Source organism: Myotis yumanensis, unplaced genomic scaffold (assembly GCF_028538775.1).
Source record: "Myotis yumanensis isolate MYYU_CA2020_CCGP unplaced genomic scaffold, mMyoYum1.0.hap1 SCAF_1, whole genome shotgun sequence".
Classification (NCBI taxonomy): Eukaryota; Metazoa; Chordata; class Mammalia; order Chiroptera; family Vespertilionidae; genus Myotis; species Myotis yumanensis.
Window position 1 is genome coordinate 8,687,637 of NW_027223752.1, and position 19,188 is coordinate 8,706,824.

The 19,188-nt window shown below is 48.5% G+C and overlaps 1 protein-coding gene across 1 annotated transcript; it reads left to right on the forward strand.

Annotated features, from left to right (window-relative positions):
- The first annotated feature begins 189 nt into the window (after nt 1-189).
- Nucleotides 190-17,379, forward strand: LOC139009219 (ATP-dependent RNA helicase DDX24-like). Its single transcript, XM_070413359.1, has 9 exons — nt 190-275; nt 1,742-2,461; nt 6,161-6,649; nt 7,835-7,988; nt 8,281-8,796; nt 11,449-11,524; nt 13,394-13,582; nt 15,279-15,408; nt 16,843-17,379. Exons 2-9 carry the CDS (start codon nt 1,747-1,749, stop codon nt 17,115-17,117), a joined length of 2,544 nt encoding a protein of 847 aa, XP_070269460.1. The 5' UTR covers nt 190-275; nt 1,742-1,746; the 3' UTR covers nt 17,118-17,379.
- Nucleotides 17,380-19,188: the final 1,809 nt, after the last annotated feature.

Consider the following 19,188-nt stretch of genomic DNA (forward strand, 5'->3'; position numbering starts at 1 on the left):
GAATGCTGGTGGTGGCCCCCGATCCTCGGTAGTAGTAGAATACACAGGACAAGCTGCTGCTGCATTAATCCACGCTCTCCACTCTCACACTGCACGTGCGGCAGCGAATCAAACGGCGGCGTCCTCCATGGGGGCGGGACTTCCTGCCGCAGAGGTCCCACGTGCGTGAGTGTAAGCCCCGCCCCGGAACTGCGGACGGCGCCACAGCTTCCCGCGGCGTCTTCTGAGGCGGAGGGCCGGTGGCGTCTGAGGGAGCCGCGCGGCGTGTCCACACGGTGCGTGCGGGCGGGAGAGGAGCTGGGGGTGCGCTCCCGGGCGCCCCTCGAGGGTCTCTCCGGGTGGCGATTCTTGGGTGCAGAGGGGGCGGCCGCCAAGCAGCCTGCGGGTCTCGTCGGTGCCCCTTCTGTGGGCGTCAGGGCCCGGCGGCCTCGGCGTCTCCGCTTCGTGCCGCGGTTCGTGCGTGAGACGAGGCGCGAGCGCGGATGAGGGGGCCGGCGCCGCGCGGAGGGGCCCCGCCTGCTCGGCCGGCCGCGGTCTGCGCGCCTGTGTGTGAGCGTGAGCGTCGCCCACGCCTGGGGTCCTGGGGCTCCGTGTTCGTGGGCCTGGAGGGCAGCGTCGGTGGGCGGGCGGGCCGTCCTGCGGCAGGTGCGCGCCCCTCGGAGGCGCCATGCCGGGCGGTTTTTGACGTGCGTCACCGTTTTGTGTTGAGGGTTTGAGGACCCAGTAGAACGAATAGCCACAGCACCCCTGTTTTCCTGACGAGGAAAAGGAGGCCCCCGAAGGCCACCCGTACGTCCAGCCCGGACTCAGCTGCCGGTGGTGGTCCGGCTTGGCACCGGGGCTCGCGTTTGTCTTGTCGACAGGGTGTTTTTCTTAGCCTTTCTTGAAAGGGAAAGCGTGGAGCGAGTTCCGCTCAGACGATAGGTGTTTAATGGTTCTTAAACCACCTCACAGGTGGGGAAAAGCCTGGATGCTTTGGGGCATTGGGCCAAGGCCAGCACGGGGAACGGCATTTATTTGCCCGCTCGGGGCAAGACTTGAAAAGGAAGAAAGCTGTACACTTTTTTAAAAATGTACTTTTATTGATTTCAGAGAGGAAGGGAGAGGGAAAGAGAGAGAGAAGCATCAGTGATGAGAGAGAATCATTGATTGGCTGCCTCCTGCACGCCCCCTACTGGGGATCCAGCCCGCAACCCGGGCATGTGCCCCCGACCGGAATGGAACCCGGGACCCTTCAGTCCGCAGCCGATGCTCTATCCACTGAGCCAAACCAGCCAGGGCAAAGCCCTGCACTTGTATTGAAGCCGGCCCCTTCAGCTATCCCCCCTCTTAGTCCCCCCTAAAAAAACCCACCATTTTCTGCCTTCAAAATGGCTTGAGTGTGGCTGGCTTCGTCCTCCATTTTGTGACTTGAACATGATTAGGCCCTTCTTCCTTGTAAAAAGGTGAGAGCACAGGTTGGGAGAGGATTGAGCAGGGCTTTCTTTCCAGGGCTCACGAGCAGTAAGTATTGGGTCTGGAGTACTTGGCTCCCCCTCCGTCGCAGCCAGGCTGCCTGCTTCGTGGGTGCATTTCCTTCCTTCCGTGGGGTCCTCTGGGAGCGTCCGTGCTGGAGACACCTCTGCGTCCTCACTTCTTCGCAGGGCCTGACATTCTGTCGGCTGCTTAGAAAATGTTCGTTGCCTCAGAAGCCATGCTTCTCAGCTGCCAATGTAATGGAACGTTCCTCTCTCCCTTTCAGCCACCATGAAGTTGAAGGACACAAACTCAAGGCCAAAGTCACCAAGCCATGGCAAGTTTCAGAGGAAGGGAATCAAGGTTGTGGGAAAGTGGAAGCAGGTGAAGATTGACCCAAACATGTTTGCAGATGGACAGATGGATGACCTGGTATGCTTTGAGGAACTGACGGATTACCGGCTGGTCTCCCCTGCCAAGAATTCCTCCAGTCTCTTCTCAAAGGGGGAGCCCAAGAAGAGAAAGGCCCACGCTGTCCCAGAAGGCGAGGAGGAAGGAGAGTGTAGCTCTGCAAAGAAGAAGATGAAGTTGAAGAAGAGCAAAGATGCGGAACCTGAAGGAACCAGTGCTCAGACAGAGTGTGAGGTCAAAGAGGCAGAGCCAGAGCCCCAGGGAGATGGCGCAGTCCGTCCTGATCCACAGGGAGGGGAGATGGCACCAGGAAGCCCGGCCCTGACTGTTCCAAAAAAGAAGAAAAAGAAAGAGAAAAGAAAATCGGAGCCTTCCCAGGGAGCTACTCCACAGGTGCCCAAAAAAGCCAAGACATGGCTGCCTGAAGTGCGTGACCAGAAGGCAGATGTGTCCGCTTGGAAGGATCTGTTTGTACCCAGGCCAGTTCTCCGCGCACTCAGCGCTCTCGGCTTCTCTGCGCCCACGCCAATCCAAGCTCTGACCTTGGCTCCTGCCATCCGAGACAAACTGGACATCCTCGGGGCGGCTGAGACAGGTAGGGCACCTCATCTGGACGGAGCCGTTGGCTGCCAAGGCTGGGTCACCGGGAGAGAGGGGGTGTTGGGAACAGAACCATGAAAGCACTGTTAGTGAAGGTGTTTAGAAGTCCGCCAGCTCGGAGTTGTACTCTGCCTGTTCCTGATCAGTAGCCTAAGTAAGTCGCCTGATCTCCTGAGCAGTGTATGCCCATTATAAAATGAGGATAACAGCAGCCTATTTCTTTTGTGTGTGGGTGAAATGTAAATGCCACAGTAAAGTAAAATTGAAGTCATTGTAAGTGATGTGCAAATGGTAGTTTTTTCCTGTTCCTGAGCCTTTTCTAAGTGGCTCAGAGGAGTAGAGCAGGGCTAGGATCAGCCCTCTGGAGAGGTGGATCTTCATCCGTGTAAGGAAGGAGTGTCCAGTTCTCAATTGTCCAAAGATAAAAAGTGCTGCTTTGGGAGTTGGTGGTTCTGAGTGTGGTTTATGTTTATTAGGTGGATTTTGTAGGCAGATTTGGCATGAGCTGCCTGTTGGGACTAGGCATTGTTTAAAGTTCCCGCATTCCCCAAGTCACTTACAACTTTGTGAAGCAATGACAGGTTGACTTTCCCTGGGTGGACTAAACTGCATGGGGGGAGGAGCTTATACTTCCTGGAACTGTTAGTCCAACTAGACCATTGGTTGTGTGTGTGTGTGTGTGTGTGTGTGTGTGAATACATTTTTTGGGGGACACCCTCTACACTCATACACACACCTATAATAAAAGCATAATATGCTAATTAGACCGGACATCCTTCTGGAAGACCTTCTGGACAAAGCCATGGTGGCCGGGGGGCCAAGCCCCTTGCACAAAATTCGTGCATTGGGCCTCCTGTATATATGCCCCTTGCACAAATTTTGTGCATCGGGCCTCTAGTATATATGAGAAAACAGGTTCAGAGAGGATGAAGCAGGGCTTTCTTTCCAAGGGCTCATGAGCAGTAAGTATTGGATCTGGGATACTTGGCTCTGTCTTCTGTGTCCTCTCTGTTGCAGCCAGACTGCCTGCTTTATGGGTGTATTTCCTTCCTTGGTGTTCTCTAGCTGGGAGCATCAGTGTTAGAGACACCTTTGTGTCCTCACTTCTTTGCCGGGCCTAGTATTCTATAGGCTGCTTAGCAAATATTTGTTGCCTCAGAATCCATGCTTCTCAATTGCCTCTAGGCCCGATGCATGAAATTCATGCAAGGGGTTCAGCCCTTGCCACTGTGGTGGCTTGCCTTGGCCCCGAAGCCCCGGCTTCATCCTGAAGTTTGTCTGAAAGGACATCTGGTCTAATTAGCATATCACCCCTTTTTTTTATTACACACACACACACACACACGTAAATAAATATGAGCCACATATATAATTTCAAGTTTCTAAGGAGCCATGTTAAAAATGTAAAAAAGAAGAGGTGAAATTAATTTTAACAATATATTTAACCAATTTTATAAAAAAACATGTCAGTATGTAATATATGTAGAATTGTTAATGAGCTACTTTGCATTCCTTTTTATACTAACTTTTAAAAATCTGTGTGTATTTTGAACTTGCAGCACATCTCAATTTAGAGTAACCACATTTTAAGTGCTCAGTAGCCTTAGTGAGTACTCTGTGGTACAGATAGGACTAGACCATGTAGACACTTAGTGCCTTCTGAAAGTGGTCAGGAAACCTGGGATGAGTTCCTGTAGAACAGTCATGTAGTAGATGGAAGAGCGAGGAGACCTCAAGAAAGGGGAATGAAGGTAATAATGAGTTAGAATATTTACTTAGCATTTAAAATGTGTCTTGCCCTGTGTTAAGCTCTCACAACCACCCTGAGGTAAGTTCCATTGTTCCCATCTTATTGATGTGGAAACTTGGCATCACAGAGGATAGACGGAGTCCCTAAACCTGCACAGTTGAAATCTGGGGTGCCTGGATTCTAGACTGGATCTTTGTGCTGTTACGCATTTGGCAACACTGCTTTGATATGTGCAGAGGCGTGGCAATGGGTTTCTGGAAGGCAGGTAGACAAGGTTCTGTGAGCCACTGTGGCTAAAGCCTGACTTTGGCAGTTATACCTCGGCTCCTATCAGGCCATCGCATGGCATGTTGTGAATCTGCAGGTCCAAGATTCAAAAAGCTTGGGGCAGTGGACAACTGCTGCCCATGTAGATAATGAATATACCCACCACCCCACAAGATGCTTTGGACCCCTTTGTAATCTCCTTCCCTGGCCTCCCTCCTTTTCATCCCCAGGCAGTCTCTTATATTTCCATTTTTCCTCTTCTTTGTGCTTTTCATTTTATACTTTACAATGCGTTAGGAATCCCCAAATACATTTATGTTATTTTTGCTTTAGATGGTCAATTATTTTTAAGAGAAGTTTAAATAAGAAAAAAGGCATCTTTTATATTGATTCATGTTACCATTTCTGGTGCTCATCATTCCTTTTGTTGATCCAGATTTTCTTCTGCATGAAAGACTTCTTTTAATGTTTTTTTTAGTTCAGCTCTACTGATGATAAATTGTTTCAACTTCTGTATGCCTAAAAAAGTCCTTATCTTGTATTTGCTTTGAAAGAAATTTTTGCTGAGTGTGTAGAGTTGTAGATTCTCAGTTATTTTTTCAGATCTTCAAATACAAATATTGTTACACTGTCTTCTAGCTTTCATTGTTTCTGTTGGAAAGTGCTGTTTTTCTTTGAAGTTTTGTGGGTCTGTTTTTTGCTCTTTTATTCTTCTTGTTTCTGCTATAGCACCTCGTTCTTTGTGCATTTTTAATACTGAGAGCTGTTCGTTTTCCTCTGAAAATTATTTGGGAGAGTTCTTGAGGCTATGATAAAGGTTTCTTCATCCCCAGCTCATTTACTTGTTTCTGCTTGGGCTTTATGACTTTGGAGCTACTTTAAGTTCTCAACTCCAGGTGTTTTGTTTGGTTGTTTTGACCACCCACATGATAGGAATTGCGACTCCATATACATTCAGAGGCCATTCATTCTTGTCTAAGCATAGACAAGAGTATGCCAATTTAAAATTTTCTCAGAAACTAAGATTTTATTTTTCTTACTTCCTCCTTCTTCACCAAAGAAAGGTTTTGGGAAAGAACTATTACAGATGTCCATTCCCCCCCCCCCCCATGTGTTTTTCCTTAACAATAACAACAACAACAACAAAACACACATACAACTTGCCCATCTCTTTTTTTTTTTAATATATTTTATTGATTTTTTACAGAGAGGAAGGGAGAGAGATAGAGAGCCAGAAACATCGATGAGAGAGAAACATCGATCAGCTGCCTCCTGCACGTCCCCCACTGGGGATGTGCCCACAACCCAGGTACATGCCCTTGACTGGAATCGAACCCGGGACCCTTTAGTCCGCAGGCTGACGCTCTATCCACTGAGCCAAACCGGTTTCGGCTTGCCCATCTCTTTAGGGTTTCATTGCTTGGACATTTGTCCTTAGTTAATCATTGGTGACGTATTGCAATGTCAGTTTGCCAGATTTTCCTCAGGCTCCTAATTATAGGTGCAGTGCTGTAGGGGAGCCTATGTACGGTGGGGGGTTTTTGGGTTGGTCTGGGTGGTACTTTGCTATTTCAAGGGTTCCTTATTCTGTGTAAAGAAAGAACCTCAGACAAAAATATGTGCATCTGTTGATTCACACTGTTTTTGCTTGTTTTGTCTGTTTGCTTTACTTCTAAGGCAGTGGGAAAACGCTGGCCTTTGCCATTCCAATGATTCATTCAGTGCTGCAGTGGCAGGTGAAGAAGCCTACCCCAGCTCTGAGTAACACAGCAGCGCCACCTGGTGAGACTGGAGCTGAGACTGGGTCACCAAGCAAGGCTGGAACTGAGTCTGGATCCGTGTGTGATGAGATGGGGATAGAGGGTGAAGCACTGCCCAGTGAGACTGGAGCTGCTGTCTCAGACCAGGTGCTGCCCTTCTGGGATGATGATGCTGGTGAAGGACCTTCTTCCCTAATCAGGGAGAAGTCCATCCCCAAACAGGATGAGGACAGAGAGGAAAAGCTTGATGAAGAACAGACTGGCACGCTACAACAGGAGTTTGATGTCAAATCCGTCACCTGTAAATCACATCCAAAGCGTCCTCTACTTGGGCTGGTTCTGACTCCCACTCGAGAGCTAGCTGTCCAGGTCAAACAGCACATCGATGCTGTGGCCAGGTTCACAGGTGAGGTTTAGTTCCATGTAGTATTTCCTGAGAGGGTCCTAGGTGCTGGCGTAGCAGAGGTGAGCGAGCTGTGGCTATTGCCCTCTAGGGAAACTTCTCGTCTGCCAGAGAATTACGCTCTACAGAAAATTGAATGCTACTTTCTCAGTTGTCCTAAGAAAGACATAGTTAATGCCATTCTAGATGCACAGGAAATTAATTTGTTGGATATAGTGGATACTTAGGGCAGGATTTGACTAACTACCTGATTTTGTAAATAAAGTGCAGCCCACCAAGGCAGAGTGAAATAGAGTTAGTAGTAGTTTTTTTAAAAAACGTTTTTATTGATTTTTATAGAGAGAGAAGGGAGAGGGATAGAAACATTGATGAGAGAGAAACATAGATCACCTGCCTCCTGCACGCCCCGTACTGGGGATTGAGCCCACAACCTGGGCATGTCCCCTGGCCGGAAATCGAACCCATGACCTCTTGGTTCATGGGTCAATGCTCAATCTCTGAGCAATACTGGCTGGGCAGTAGTTGTGACAGATCATTTAGCCCACGAAGCCAAAAATGTTTATGATTGCCACTTTAGGGAAAACTTTGCCGATCTCTGCCTTAGGGCATTAGAACTTAATTTTCTCATGGAATTCCTTTTGGGTGGGGGTGGGGTGTGCACAGTGGGAGTGTGTATTTTATAGTAAAAGCAACAGTTACTTACCAACTCTCACTGCGTGTGAGGTACTTTGCCGAGCGCTTTGACTGCCTGCTTCTGTGTGTTTCTTTCACACTGGATACCTTGAGAAGTCCTCCACGAGGGAGGAGAGAATACCAGGCACTGGCGGAGATTCAGATGAATTCTAATTGAGGGGCATGGGCAGGCTTCCCAGGGGAGGTGTGTCACAGCCACAGGTAATATTATTCCCAGTTGTGGTACAGCATTGCTCAGTTTTTCTGGAGCTGTTGTGGTTGGAGAGAAGGGAGTAGAAAGAAAGGAGGTTGGGGAAGTAGGCAAGGCCCAGATCCCAGACTTGGAAAGGCTTCTAGGAGTGGCACCAGCAGTCAGGCCTTGCCAGCTCTTTCAGCACCCCCTGCAGAGAGGAGCTGTGCTGGTAACTGCCTCTGCTAATCTGGGGTGCCTGTGTCAGCTGTGGAAGAAAAGCAACTAGACTGAATAACGGTGTCCCTTATGTTTGTGTACCATAGGAATTAAAACGGCTATTTTGGTTGGTGGAATGTCCACGCAGAAACAGCAGAGAATGCTGAACCGCCAGCCTGAGATTGTGATCGCCACTCCGGGCCGACTGTGGGAGCTCGTTAAAGAAAAGCACCCTCATTTGAGCAACCTTCGGCAGCTCAGGTGAGAGACAGGAGCTCCCTCACCCCCTGTTCTGAAGTGGGCCTGCAGTGACCTGGTAGTGTGTGCAGTGCCTTCTCTCTGTCACAAGTGTCCTGATGTGGTACCAGCTAAACCTTGGCCTTCAGAAAACCAAACATGCATGAGGGAGATTTGTTGAGGCCCTCGCGGGGTATGTGTGTGTGTGTGTGTGTGTGTGTGTGTGTGTTTTGAGGGTGGGGTGGTAGTAGGATGTTCTAGACGATTCCTCTTACCTGCTATTAACCAGCGAATGTGGGGCTGTCTGGATCTGCAGGTGCCTGGTGATTGATGAGGCTGACCGGATGGTTGAGAAAGGCCACTTTGCTGAGCTCTCACAGCTGCTAGAGATGCTCAATGACTCCCAATACAACCCAAAGAGACAGACACTTGTTTTTTCTGCCACACTGACCCTGGTACATCAAGCTCCTGCTCGAGTCCTTCACAAGAAACATACCAAGAAAATTGACAAAACTGCCAAACTGGACATCCTCATGCAGAAGATTGGCATGAGGGGCAAGCCCAAGGTCATTGACCTCACAAGAAATGAGGCCACAGTGGAGACACTGACCGAGACCAAGATCCATTGTGAGAATGATGAGAAAGACTTATATCTGTACTACTTCCTGATGCAGTATCCAGGCCGCACCTTAGTGTTTGCCAACAGTATCTCCTGCATCAAACGCCTCTCGGGACTCCTCAAAGTCTTAGACATCATGCCGCTGACCCTCCACGCCTGCATGCACCAGAAGCAGAGGCTCAGAAACCTGGAGCAGTTTGCTCGCCTGGAAGAGTAAGTCAGGCCTGTCCCCAGAGCCCGGCCTCTAGCCATTGGATCAAGGTTGCAGGATGGTGGGGAGATGGTGGGAAGCTACCTTCTGTTATGGGGCCTTATCAGTATAAAGTGCTCTTGTTTTCAACAGTATGAGGCAGGCTTACCCTGTCTAGTACATTTGGTTGCTGGTAATGCCCAACAGAAACTTCCTTAATAATGAACAGTGGTGACAGTAGTACCTACCATAAGAATAGAGTAAGTACTATGATGCATTTTAGATACATTACTACATTCGTTCACTTCTAACATTCTTGAGAAGTAGCAGAATAGACTGATGGTAAGAGAACAGATTGGAACAGATGGCCTGATATCAAATCCTGGCTGTACCCTTCTAGCTGGTCAAGTTCTGTTTCAGTTTTCTCATAATTAGTGTAGTAATAGAAGCCACCTCAGAGGGCTGTTAAGATTAAGTAGATTTGTGCATATAAAGTGTTTAGAACAATGCCGGGCATGTAGTATATACTTGCTAAATGTTAGCTTTACTATCATTTGTTACCGTTATTCTCATTTATAGGTGAGAAACAGTAAGGTCTAGAAAAGCTAGTTAGCTTGCCCGAGGTTTCTCAGCCTGACAGAGCTGGGCCTCCGGCCAGCCTGTCAGCCCCCAGAGCTCATGCCGTGCCTTACGTGCTATCTTGTCATTGACCATCTGCTTCAGGGCCAGACGGATGCTCAGGCAGCAGGGTGAGATATCAAGCTGAGGGCCTGGGCTGGTTGAGGCTGACTCTGAATTGGCATTTGCCCACAGTGTTTTTTGTCAGGTTACAGGGTGATTAGTTTCTAGAACAAGTGTCTGGTTTAACTCCCTTTGAATGTTGGTAGGTAGAGTTACTGCTTTACTGGATCAGGAGTTGGCAAACTGGCCCACAGGCCAAATCTGGCTTACTGCCTGCTTTTTTGTTTTGTTTTTTTAATTGATTTTCTTAGAGAAATACCAATTTCTTGTTTCACATTTTCATGCATTCATTTATGTATTCATTGCTTGATTCTTTTATGTGACCTGACCGGGTATTGAACTCGCAACCTTAGCATATGGGGACAATGCTCTAACCAATTGAGCTATCCAGTCAGGGCTCACTGCCAGTTTTTATTTTAACTTTTTAAAATATGTTTTCATTGCTTTTTAAAAAATATATATATTTTTATTGATTTCAGAGAGGAAGGGAGAGGGAGAGAGAGAGAGAGAGAGAAACATTGATGAGAGAGAATCATTGATTGGCTGCCTCCTACATGCCCCCTACTGGGGATCAAGCCCACAACCCAGGCATGTGCCCTGACCAGGAATTGAACTGGTGTCCTCCTGGTTCATAGATCATTACTCAACCACGGAGCCACACTGGCCAGGGCTGCCTGTTTTTATTAGTAACTTTTTATTGGAACACAGCAAGGCTTATTTATGTTTCTCTGTGCCTGCTTTTGCACCATAACAGCAGAGTTGAGTAGTTTCAACAGAGACTATCATCCACAAAACCAAAAATAATTTACTTACCTGGCCTTTTATAGAAAGAGTTTGTTGACCTTGACTTAGAGCAGTGATGGCGAACCTATGACATACGTGTCAGAGGTGACACGCGAACTCATTTTTTTTGGTTGATTTTTCTTTGTTAAATGGCATTTAAATATATAAAATAAATATCAAAAATATAAGTCTTTGTTTTACTATGGTTGCAAATATCAAAAAATTTCTATATGTGACACGGCACCAGAGTTAAGGTAGGGTTTTTCAAAATGCTGACACGCCGAGCTCAAAAGGTTTGCCATCACTGACTTAGGGCAATGGTTTAATGTTTGACAGCCTTTAATTTGCATCATATTCCCCATCCCTACCTCAGAGATACAGGGAGTTTGGACCCTGAAGGGCCCAAAATCTTGTTTTTAAGACCTCAAGTGTTTTTGACTTTCCTCGAACTGTACAGATATTAAGAAACATCACTCCACACATATTATCAAGTGCTTACTATGAACCAGGTGCTGTTCTAGGGGCTGGTAATAGCAAAGTGAACAATGCAGTCTCCTGGAGTTTACAGTGGAAGGAAATAATAAGTTGAAAAGTAAGTATATAAATAAAAGAAGAAAAGTAAGTATATGGTTTGTCAGGTGGTACTAAGTGCTAAACAGTCAAGTTGTGTGGGGAGTTGTGCAGACTGTGTGAGTGTGTGGCCAGGGAGGCTTCTCTGATAAGGTGAGGTTTGAGCAGAGCAGAAGTAAGGAAATGTGAGTATCTGAGGAAGACCTTTTAGGACCTTAGGTATAGCAAGTGCAAAGGCTTGACAGTAAACATATTTGGCATGTTTGAGGAAGAGCAAGGACATCTATGTGACTGGAGGGAGGTAGGCGGGAGGGTGATAGGGGATGAGGTCACCAACCTGGAATATGTGTGGCTTCACGGAAGTCACTTGAGGTGGTCTTCGGTATTGCAGAGTGTGGCTCGTTGATTACGGCCATGTATGTACCTCGGGAAGTTCATCTCTCTGAGCCTAAGTTCCTGAATCTGTGAAAAGGAGATACGTACATAATATCTCATAGGGTGTTTGTAAGGGTTTATAGTGTTTAGATTTGATTAGTGATAGCTATTAGGTATTATTAATGAGTTTCCTTTTTCTACCACAGTTGTGTTCTCCTGGCAACAGATGTAGCAGCTCGGGGCCTGGATATTCCTAAAGTCCAGCATGTCATCCATTACCAGGTAGGGGCATCAGGGAACTTGTAGTTCCCAGTATCAAATGGGGAGTTTTTAAAGCAAAGGTTGGGAGAGAAGGAGAGGGAGGAGGAATTGTTGGTCCCAAGGCCTCATGCCACAGAGAATACCACTGGCACCTAGTGAACAACAGCTGTTGCCACTGTGGGAACACTGTGGTGAGCTTTATTCTCAAACTTCTTGTCTTTGTCTGATACAAAGAGCCCCTCTCTTTTACTTGGGCAAGCTACATGAGATTAAAGTCTTAGTTTCTTCCACGACGTGGGGATAATCAGTTTAGCATATAGAGTGGTTACTTTGGTGTAGAGCAGTGGTTCTCAACCTTCCTAATGCCACGACCCTTTAATACATTCCTCATGTGGTGGTGACCTCCAACCATAAAATTATTTTTGTTGCTACTTCATAACTGTAATTTTGCTACTGTTATGAATCGTAATGTTAATATCTGATATGCAGGATGTATTTTCATTGTTACAAATTGAACATAATGAAAGCATAGTGATTAGTCACAAAAACAATATGTAATTATATATGTGTTTTCTGATGGTCTTAGGCGACCCCTGTGAAAGGATCGTTCAACCCCCAAAGGGGTCGCGACCCACAGGTTGGCGACCCACAGGTTGAGAACCGCTGGTGTAGAGAAGTAGAAAAGTGTGTAAGTTAAGACCTGCTTGAACTTAAATCCCAGCTTGAGCAAGGTGTTTAGTCTCTTTGTACGCAGTTTTTACATTTGTTAAGTGGCAGTTATTATAGTATCTAATTCTTAAGTTCTTAAGGTAAAATAAGTTATTACATGTGAAGAGCTTATAAGACTATGTAGCACAGCATAAGCACTTAAATTTTAGCAGCTCTTGATACTGATGTTAATATTTGTGTATACCCCTAGTGAATATCACGGTTTGATGTGTGTTGGCTGCCTCATAATTGGTTACTTTGGGGCATGTTACTTAGCATCTCTGGTTTCACTGTCATTGTTTGTAAACTGGGACTAAATGCTCCTTACCCCATAGAGTTATTACTAAAATTAAATGAGCTAATGCTGATGAAGCACCCAGCACAGGGAAAGCGCTCAATAAAAGATAGCTATTCTGGCATCATTTCTCCTTTTTAGTCCTTCACGCTTTAAAAAACAAATTTAGGGAGCCAGTTCAATTCAGCAAATCTTCTTTTTGGGGAAGAGGCTGGGTCGGTCTTTGTAAAAGATATCCGGTGAACATTATACAGTTCTAGCCCCTAAGAAGTAGCAGATCCACTAGAGATGAAGTGACTGCAGCCATAATTTAAGGCAGAGGATATTAGAAAGTTTCAAAATATAATGGGAGAGAGCCCTGGCTGGGCGGCCCAGTTGGTTGGAGCGTTGTCCCGATATGCTGTTTTACATATATATACACATACTCATATGTATGTATGTATATATAGATAATATAATGGGAGGGAGAGGTAGCTTCTAGTTTGGGAGGTTGAAGTACTTTCTAAAAGATGCTTGGCATGTAAAGGTAGAAAGGATGTGAGCATGTAGAGGTAGGAAAGGAAGTAGGAAAGAACACAGGGAAGTGGGCAGTTAGCTGAGTGAGAAGAGGCAGGAATGTTGGGAAAGGAAAGTGAAGAGTGATTGCCATTTTCCACTTGATAGTCTGAGGGCCTGAACCAGGGCAGGGCATGGGAGGGCAGAGCCTGCACAGTGAACGGGTAGTAAACCTGGGGACAGTTTGAATGTGGGGCTGGGAAGGGCTGGATCAGTCCACGGTGCTGCCTGGCTGAGATGGAGGAGGCTCCAGCATTGGGCTGCTGGTCCTGAGGGGAGGAGCAGTGCTTGGTGCTGGCCACATGGTGACCTCCCAGTTCCTCCCTTGGCAGGTCCCTCGCACCTCGGAAATTTATGTCCACCGAAGTGGTCGAACTGCTCGTGCCACCAACGAAGGCCTCAGCCTGATGCTGATTGGGCCTGAGGATGTGATCAATTTTAAGAAGATTTACAAAACCCTCAAGAAAGATGAGGACATCCCATTGTTCCCTGTGGAGACAAAGTACATGGACGCAGTCAAGGTAAAAAGTGAAAAGCCAGCGCTAGTGAGGGGAGGGTGATGCTCCCTCACCTTGGAAGTATAACCCTTGGAAACTAAGTAATGGTTCTTCCAAGAGCTAAACAAAGGGATTCATTAAAAAAAATGGAACGAGGCTCTAGCCAGTTTGGCTCAGTGGATAGAGCTGCGGACTGAAGGGTCCCGGGTTTGATCCTGGTCAATGGCATGTACCTCGGTTGCAGGCTCCTCCCCGGCCCTGGCCCCAGTCAGGGCTCTTGCAGGAGGCAACCAATTGATGTGTTCCTCTCACATTGATGTTTCTGTCTTTGCCTCTTTCTTTCACTCTCTCTTTAAAAAAAAAAAAAAGGAATGAGGCACTGTGCCTGGCATAAGGGCGAAAGACTGAGTGGCCACAAATGAACCTTCACTGTCTGTCTCTGAAACCTCCACTACCTCCTCTGGACGCAGTGAGTCCTGCTGCCTGGATATCCTGGGGTGGCTGCAGGGAAGGGAGGTCCGTGGCTTGCTGAGGCAGACACTCAGGCTTCGTCACAGTCCTGAAACAGATGCCAGTAATTCCCACATTTGGGGTTTTATTTTAACTTAGCAGGCATTCCCTGAGTGGGTACTGCTTACTCTGGGCCAGAGTGCATCAAATAGCAAAGCGGGTGCATTCTCTGTGGAGGTCCACTGGCTTGTGAGGCCGACCAAGTGCTAAAATTCAGGACAGATGGAGCACTGTGGTACCAGTGGGCACGTGGTTGAATTGGTAGGAGATGAGGTTTTCTCCAAGCCTCCTAAAGATAGAGATGTGAAGAGATGAAATTCCAGGAACTGAGGGAGCAGAGCAGTTGGCTCCTTTGGCTCAAACGGCATGTTAGCCATGTGGGGAAGTCTGATGGGAGGCGCAGATGGAACGATGGAGACGCAGGTTGAAGGTGGAGATGCAGATGGAAGGTGGAGGCGCAGAGGATAACCTTGAGTAAGGGGGAATATGAGCCGCCCTGACTTTTTGTGACTCCTTTCCCTCACACGCAAGATCTCTCCGTCTTCCGCTGTCACTGCAGTCTGACCACAACACCCATAAGAGGGAGACTTGAAATGCTTTTCTCAAAGGACAGCTTGAAAGAGAGGGAAGGCAGTTCTGTGAGTTTGCTATTGTTGCGGTTGAGAGCTGGGCCCTAACTCGGGGCTGTTGGGGTGTTTCAGGGTCTCAGCTCAGCCGTGGAAGCAGCTGTGGTGCCTGGGGAAGGGTGTCCTTTGGACGCCTGTAGCTGGCAGTCCGCCTGAGGAGGCTCCAAGGGGGGCAGTTCAGGGTCGTTCGGATGCCGGCCCTTGTGATGTCCTGTGTGTGCCACATGTCACGCGTGCCCTCTGCCTTTTCATTGGGAACCACTGATTGCAAGAGCATTTAAAAAATATATATATTTTTATTGATTTCAGAGAGGAAGGGAGAGGAAAAGAGAGCTAGAAACATCAATGATGAGAGAGAATCATTGATCAGCTACCCCTGCACATCCCACACGGGATTGAGCCCGCATCCTGGGCATGTGCCCTGACCGGGAATTGAACGTGACCACCTGGTTCATAGGTCGACGCTCAACCACTGAGCCATGCCAGCTGGGCTCAAGAGCATTTTTAAACAAACTTAAACAGACTTTGCTTCCCAGAGGCCTGAACCCTTTGTCAGATGAGCACTTTCTGTTCCTTTCCCCCAGGAGCGAGTCCAGTTAGCTCGGCAGGTTGAGAAAGCCGAGTATCGGAACTTCCAGGCTTGTCTGCACAACTCCTGGATTGAGCAGGCTGCTGCTGCCCTTGAGATTGAGCTGGACGAGGAAATGTACAAGGGTAAGTGGGCTGGACGGACCTTGAGCAAGGGCGAGTTCAGCTTGTTTTCCCTTCAACTTTGCTTTGTTGGAACCTCCCCACTACCACGGGTCCTGTCACTGTCAGCAAGATGCCTTTTCCTTCTTTGTGACGGGCCCTTGTCCCGGATGAGCCTAAAGCCCTCGGCCTTGCTTGCCTCTGTCTTCTTTGTCTGGGGCCTTCCATTACTACCCACCTGTGGCCAGACTGCCCATGTTTGAGTGCTGCCCCATTCCCTTAACTGGATGTTACCAGGTCAGGTATCTTAATCTCCCTGTGCCTGGGTGTCCTCATTTATAAAATCCGGGTTATAAAGTACCTACCTCATGGGGTTGTTGGGAAGATGGCTTGACTTACGGATTTAGAGTGCTTACAACAGTGACTGGCAAGCAGAAAGTATTTGATACATTTCGAGTTATTGTCATTACTACTCTGCCTGTCTTCCAAGCTAACGAAGCACTTGGTCATCAGCTCACCTGATCTGCATGGTCTCCTGACATAAACCGCAGGATAGTTACCCTGTAAATAGGGAACTAGGGAACAGAAGAGAAGTCATTTGTGCAGGAAAACAGCCCCACCACCAAGTGTTTCCTGAGCCCCTAACTCCGAACCTGGGCCCGAGGCTCAGGATTCAGAGATGTGTCTGTGTGGTCCCTGCTCTAGAAAGTTCCCGAGTCTCGGGAGTGGCAGAACCATATCTGGAACCAACAACACCGAGTTAGGCCCATTGCTCTTTCCAGCCCACAAGTGAGTAGCTCAGCTGGGGTGTTGGCATCTCAGTGCCAAAACTAAGGGTCAGAGGCAGACATACTACTGTGTGCTCAGCATAGAAGCAGGAACCAAACCACTGGGCTTGATGACAGTGAACTAGTCCTCCTGGTAGCTCGGGCTTGGGGCCTGGGCTATAGATACATGAGGTTCTGCTTCCCTTCCCGAGGACAGGCCGGTGTGAGCCCTTGGGCTGTGCCCGCCCCTGCAGGGTAGTCACAGTGCTGCGGGGGAGACGCAGGGGAGCTGGGCTGCATAGACGTGTCCTGTCTCCTGAGGGGTTTGTATGTAGCTTTGAGTTGTCAAACCCCGGGCTGCAAGTGGGTAGGGGGTGTAGAAAGAAAACTGATAACACGTCTGGAGATTTGGGTTCTAATCTGTTTGACAGCTAGCTCTGTGACTTTCAGCAAGTGACCTCTGAATTTCCTGGACTGTAAAATTAAGATAATTTCTGTCTTAGAGGGTTTTTGTGACAGGTAAAGGACAGAGTGGCCCTGAGTGGCCCTCCTAAACTGTTAGAAGTCAGACAACACCAGCCTCTGCAGAGAACTTCTGAGCCTGCCTCTCCAGAAAACATTTCTCCTCACGACATCCCCATCAGGGGAAAGTCTTCAGGTAAATGTGATCTTTTTCATACTGTGTTTCAAGGAGGAAAAGCTGACCAGCATGAAGAGCGACGGAGACAGAAGCAGATGAAGATCCTGAAGAAGGAGCTGCGCCATTTACTCTCGCAACCGCTGTTTAAAGATGACCTGAAAACCAAGTATCCCACTCAGTCTGGCCAGCCGCCCGTGCTCAGGCCTGCTCCGAGGAACGGTGAGTCCGCTTTGAGCTGCCTCTCCAAACAGAAGAAGAGAAAGCCAAAGCCCAAAACAAAAGAGCAGCAGCAGCAGGAGCCCCAGCCAAGCACAAGTGCAAATTAACTGCCCTGAGGCAGCCTGCTGTGACCACACATGGTCCGTGCTCTCTGGTTATGTGGGACACTTACACCTTTCCTTTCACTCCACTGTCAGCCGGTTACAGAAATCTCTCTCCCACACCGCCCCGTAGCGGGAGGGACCTCATTCAGATTGTGTTGTTTTAAAGTAAGAATTCTGTGCAGCAGCTTACATGTTTCTGTATTTCAGTGTTTACAGGCTTGTATGTTCAACTTGATTTCCTTAATTAAAAACAACAGAACCAGCATGTCATCCTGTATTTTTAGCCAGAATATGGGGGGTTCTGTCCTAGTCCTCGGCTGTAGGATGCACATGGGGGTGTCTCTCCCCACTGGGCAGTGTGGATGGAGCAGGAGGCCAGTGCTCTGCAGATCTATGTGAAATCATTTCTGTCTGGGTCCTCAGCACGTGTTCCCGCTTTTCCCCACAGCAGAACCCTTAGCTCGGGCCCTACCACTCGCTTTGCTCACCGCTGTAGTTTGGTCTGAGCCAGCCCAGGTGTAGGTAGGAAGAGGTCGCCGTCCTTGGGCTCCAGGACAACACAGGCTTCCTGAACATCAGATCACTTGTGGGGAAGCCAAGACTAGTACGCTGACCAGTGTGTGAGCACTCAGACCTGCCCTAGCCAGTTTCTCTCCTCATCTCTCTCTCCAGCCCCTTTGTGACAGAACTGGCTGCTTCCCATGATTCCATGCGCCCCTTCTTTTGTCCTGAGCCTTTGCATATGCTTTTCCCTTGGCCTGATTGCCTTCCCCATCCTTGAGCCCTGCTTCCTGTCTCTAGATCCCTGAGCCCCCAAAAGGGTGAAGTGCTCCTGCTGTGGGCCCCCGAGTACCCAGGCCCGGCCTCTGCACAGTGCTTGCCACTCACATCACCTTTGCTGAGCTCCTCAGAGCAGAGGCTGCTGCCTATGGCCTCTGCAGCTGCAGATGGTGTGTAAATGTGCGGAGGTAACCAGCGACCTCCCTGTGCCACCCGGCTTTCTCCGGTCAGTCTGGATGAGGAGCCAATATTGCTGCAGTTGTAGGAGACGCACCAATTTCTGTACAGCTAAGGCTAGGCTTCTAAACAAGTTTCCCTCGGCCTCATGGTTGGCAAGGTTGGCAGGATGGCAGCAGTATTTCCTCAGCCCCTTTGGATAACTACAACAGGATAGTTGGTCTAAACTCAGACTCAGGTGTCATTGCGTGTGGACCAAGTACCAGGACTGGTAGGCACTGCTAGCTACTCCATTACTTGTCAGGTCCCTGAGACATTCTTATGTCCCTCTTGCAGTGGAGAAGACCGGTTAAGCCTTGCTCAGGCTCACACAGCAGCAGGTGGCGGAGCTGGGTTTGGAACCCTGGGTATTTCCTTGTGGGCTCAGAGCAGGTTAAACATAGTGCGTTAAAGACGGCAGTGTTGCCAAATAGAGTCTCCCCAGTGTCACTGTAGTCCGTGAGCGCCTGAGTGACCCCTGTCCAAATGATACATGGAGATTCAAGGTCCCTTAGCAGCACCTGAGCCATGAGAGGCCTGGGGCCACTTGTCACAGACCAGAGCCACCAATGTCCACTGACATCCTGCCCATACCTCCTAATGGCAAATTCATTTTTTTAATTATTTTTACTAGAGGCTCGGTGCCCAAATTTGTGCATGGGTCCGGTCCGGCAGGCCCACCCATGGGCAAATCCAGCTGGGTGGTGATGGCTGGACACAGGAGGTTGGCCAGCTGGCCCTGCCCCCCAATCAGGGTGGGGTGGTGTGATCAGGGATGGGGCCGGCCAGGGGGAGGGGCTGTGGGCATTTGGGCGGCCAGCCCCACCCCCTGGTCGAGGGGACAATTTGCATGTTAGCCTTTTATTATATAGGATTTTGGTGGGATAACATGTAAGGGAGGTTTTAAAAGATGAGGCAGCCTCCCAGGCAGGTCTGCTCTCTGACCGCATGAGGGGAAGCTCTGCTGAGGCCTTTGGTTCGTATTGATGCCTCCAGCCCAAGGGCAGGACTTCCTGAGTGTCTGGATCTTCCACCGAGCAAGCAGCCTGAACCACCACCAAATCCACTCACACACTTA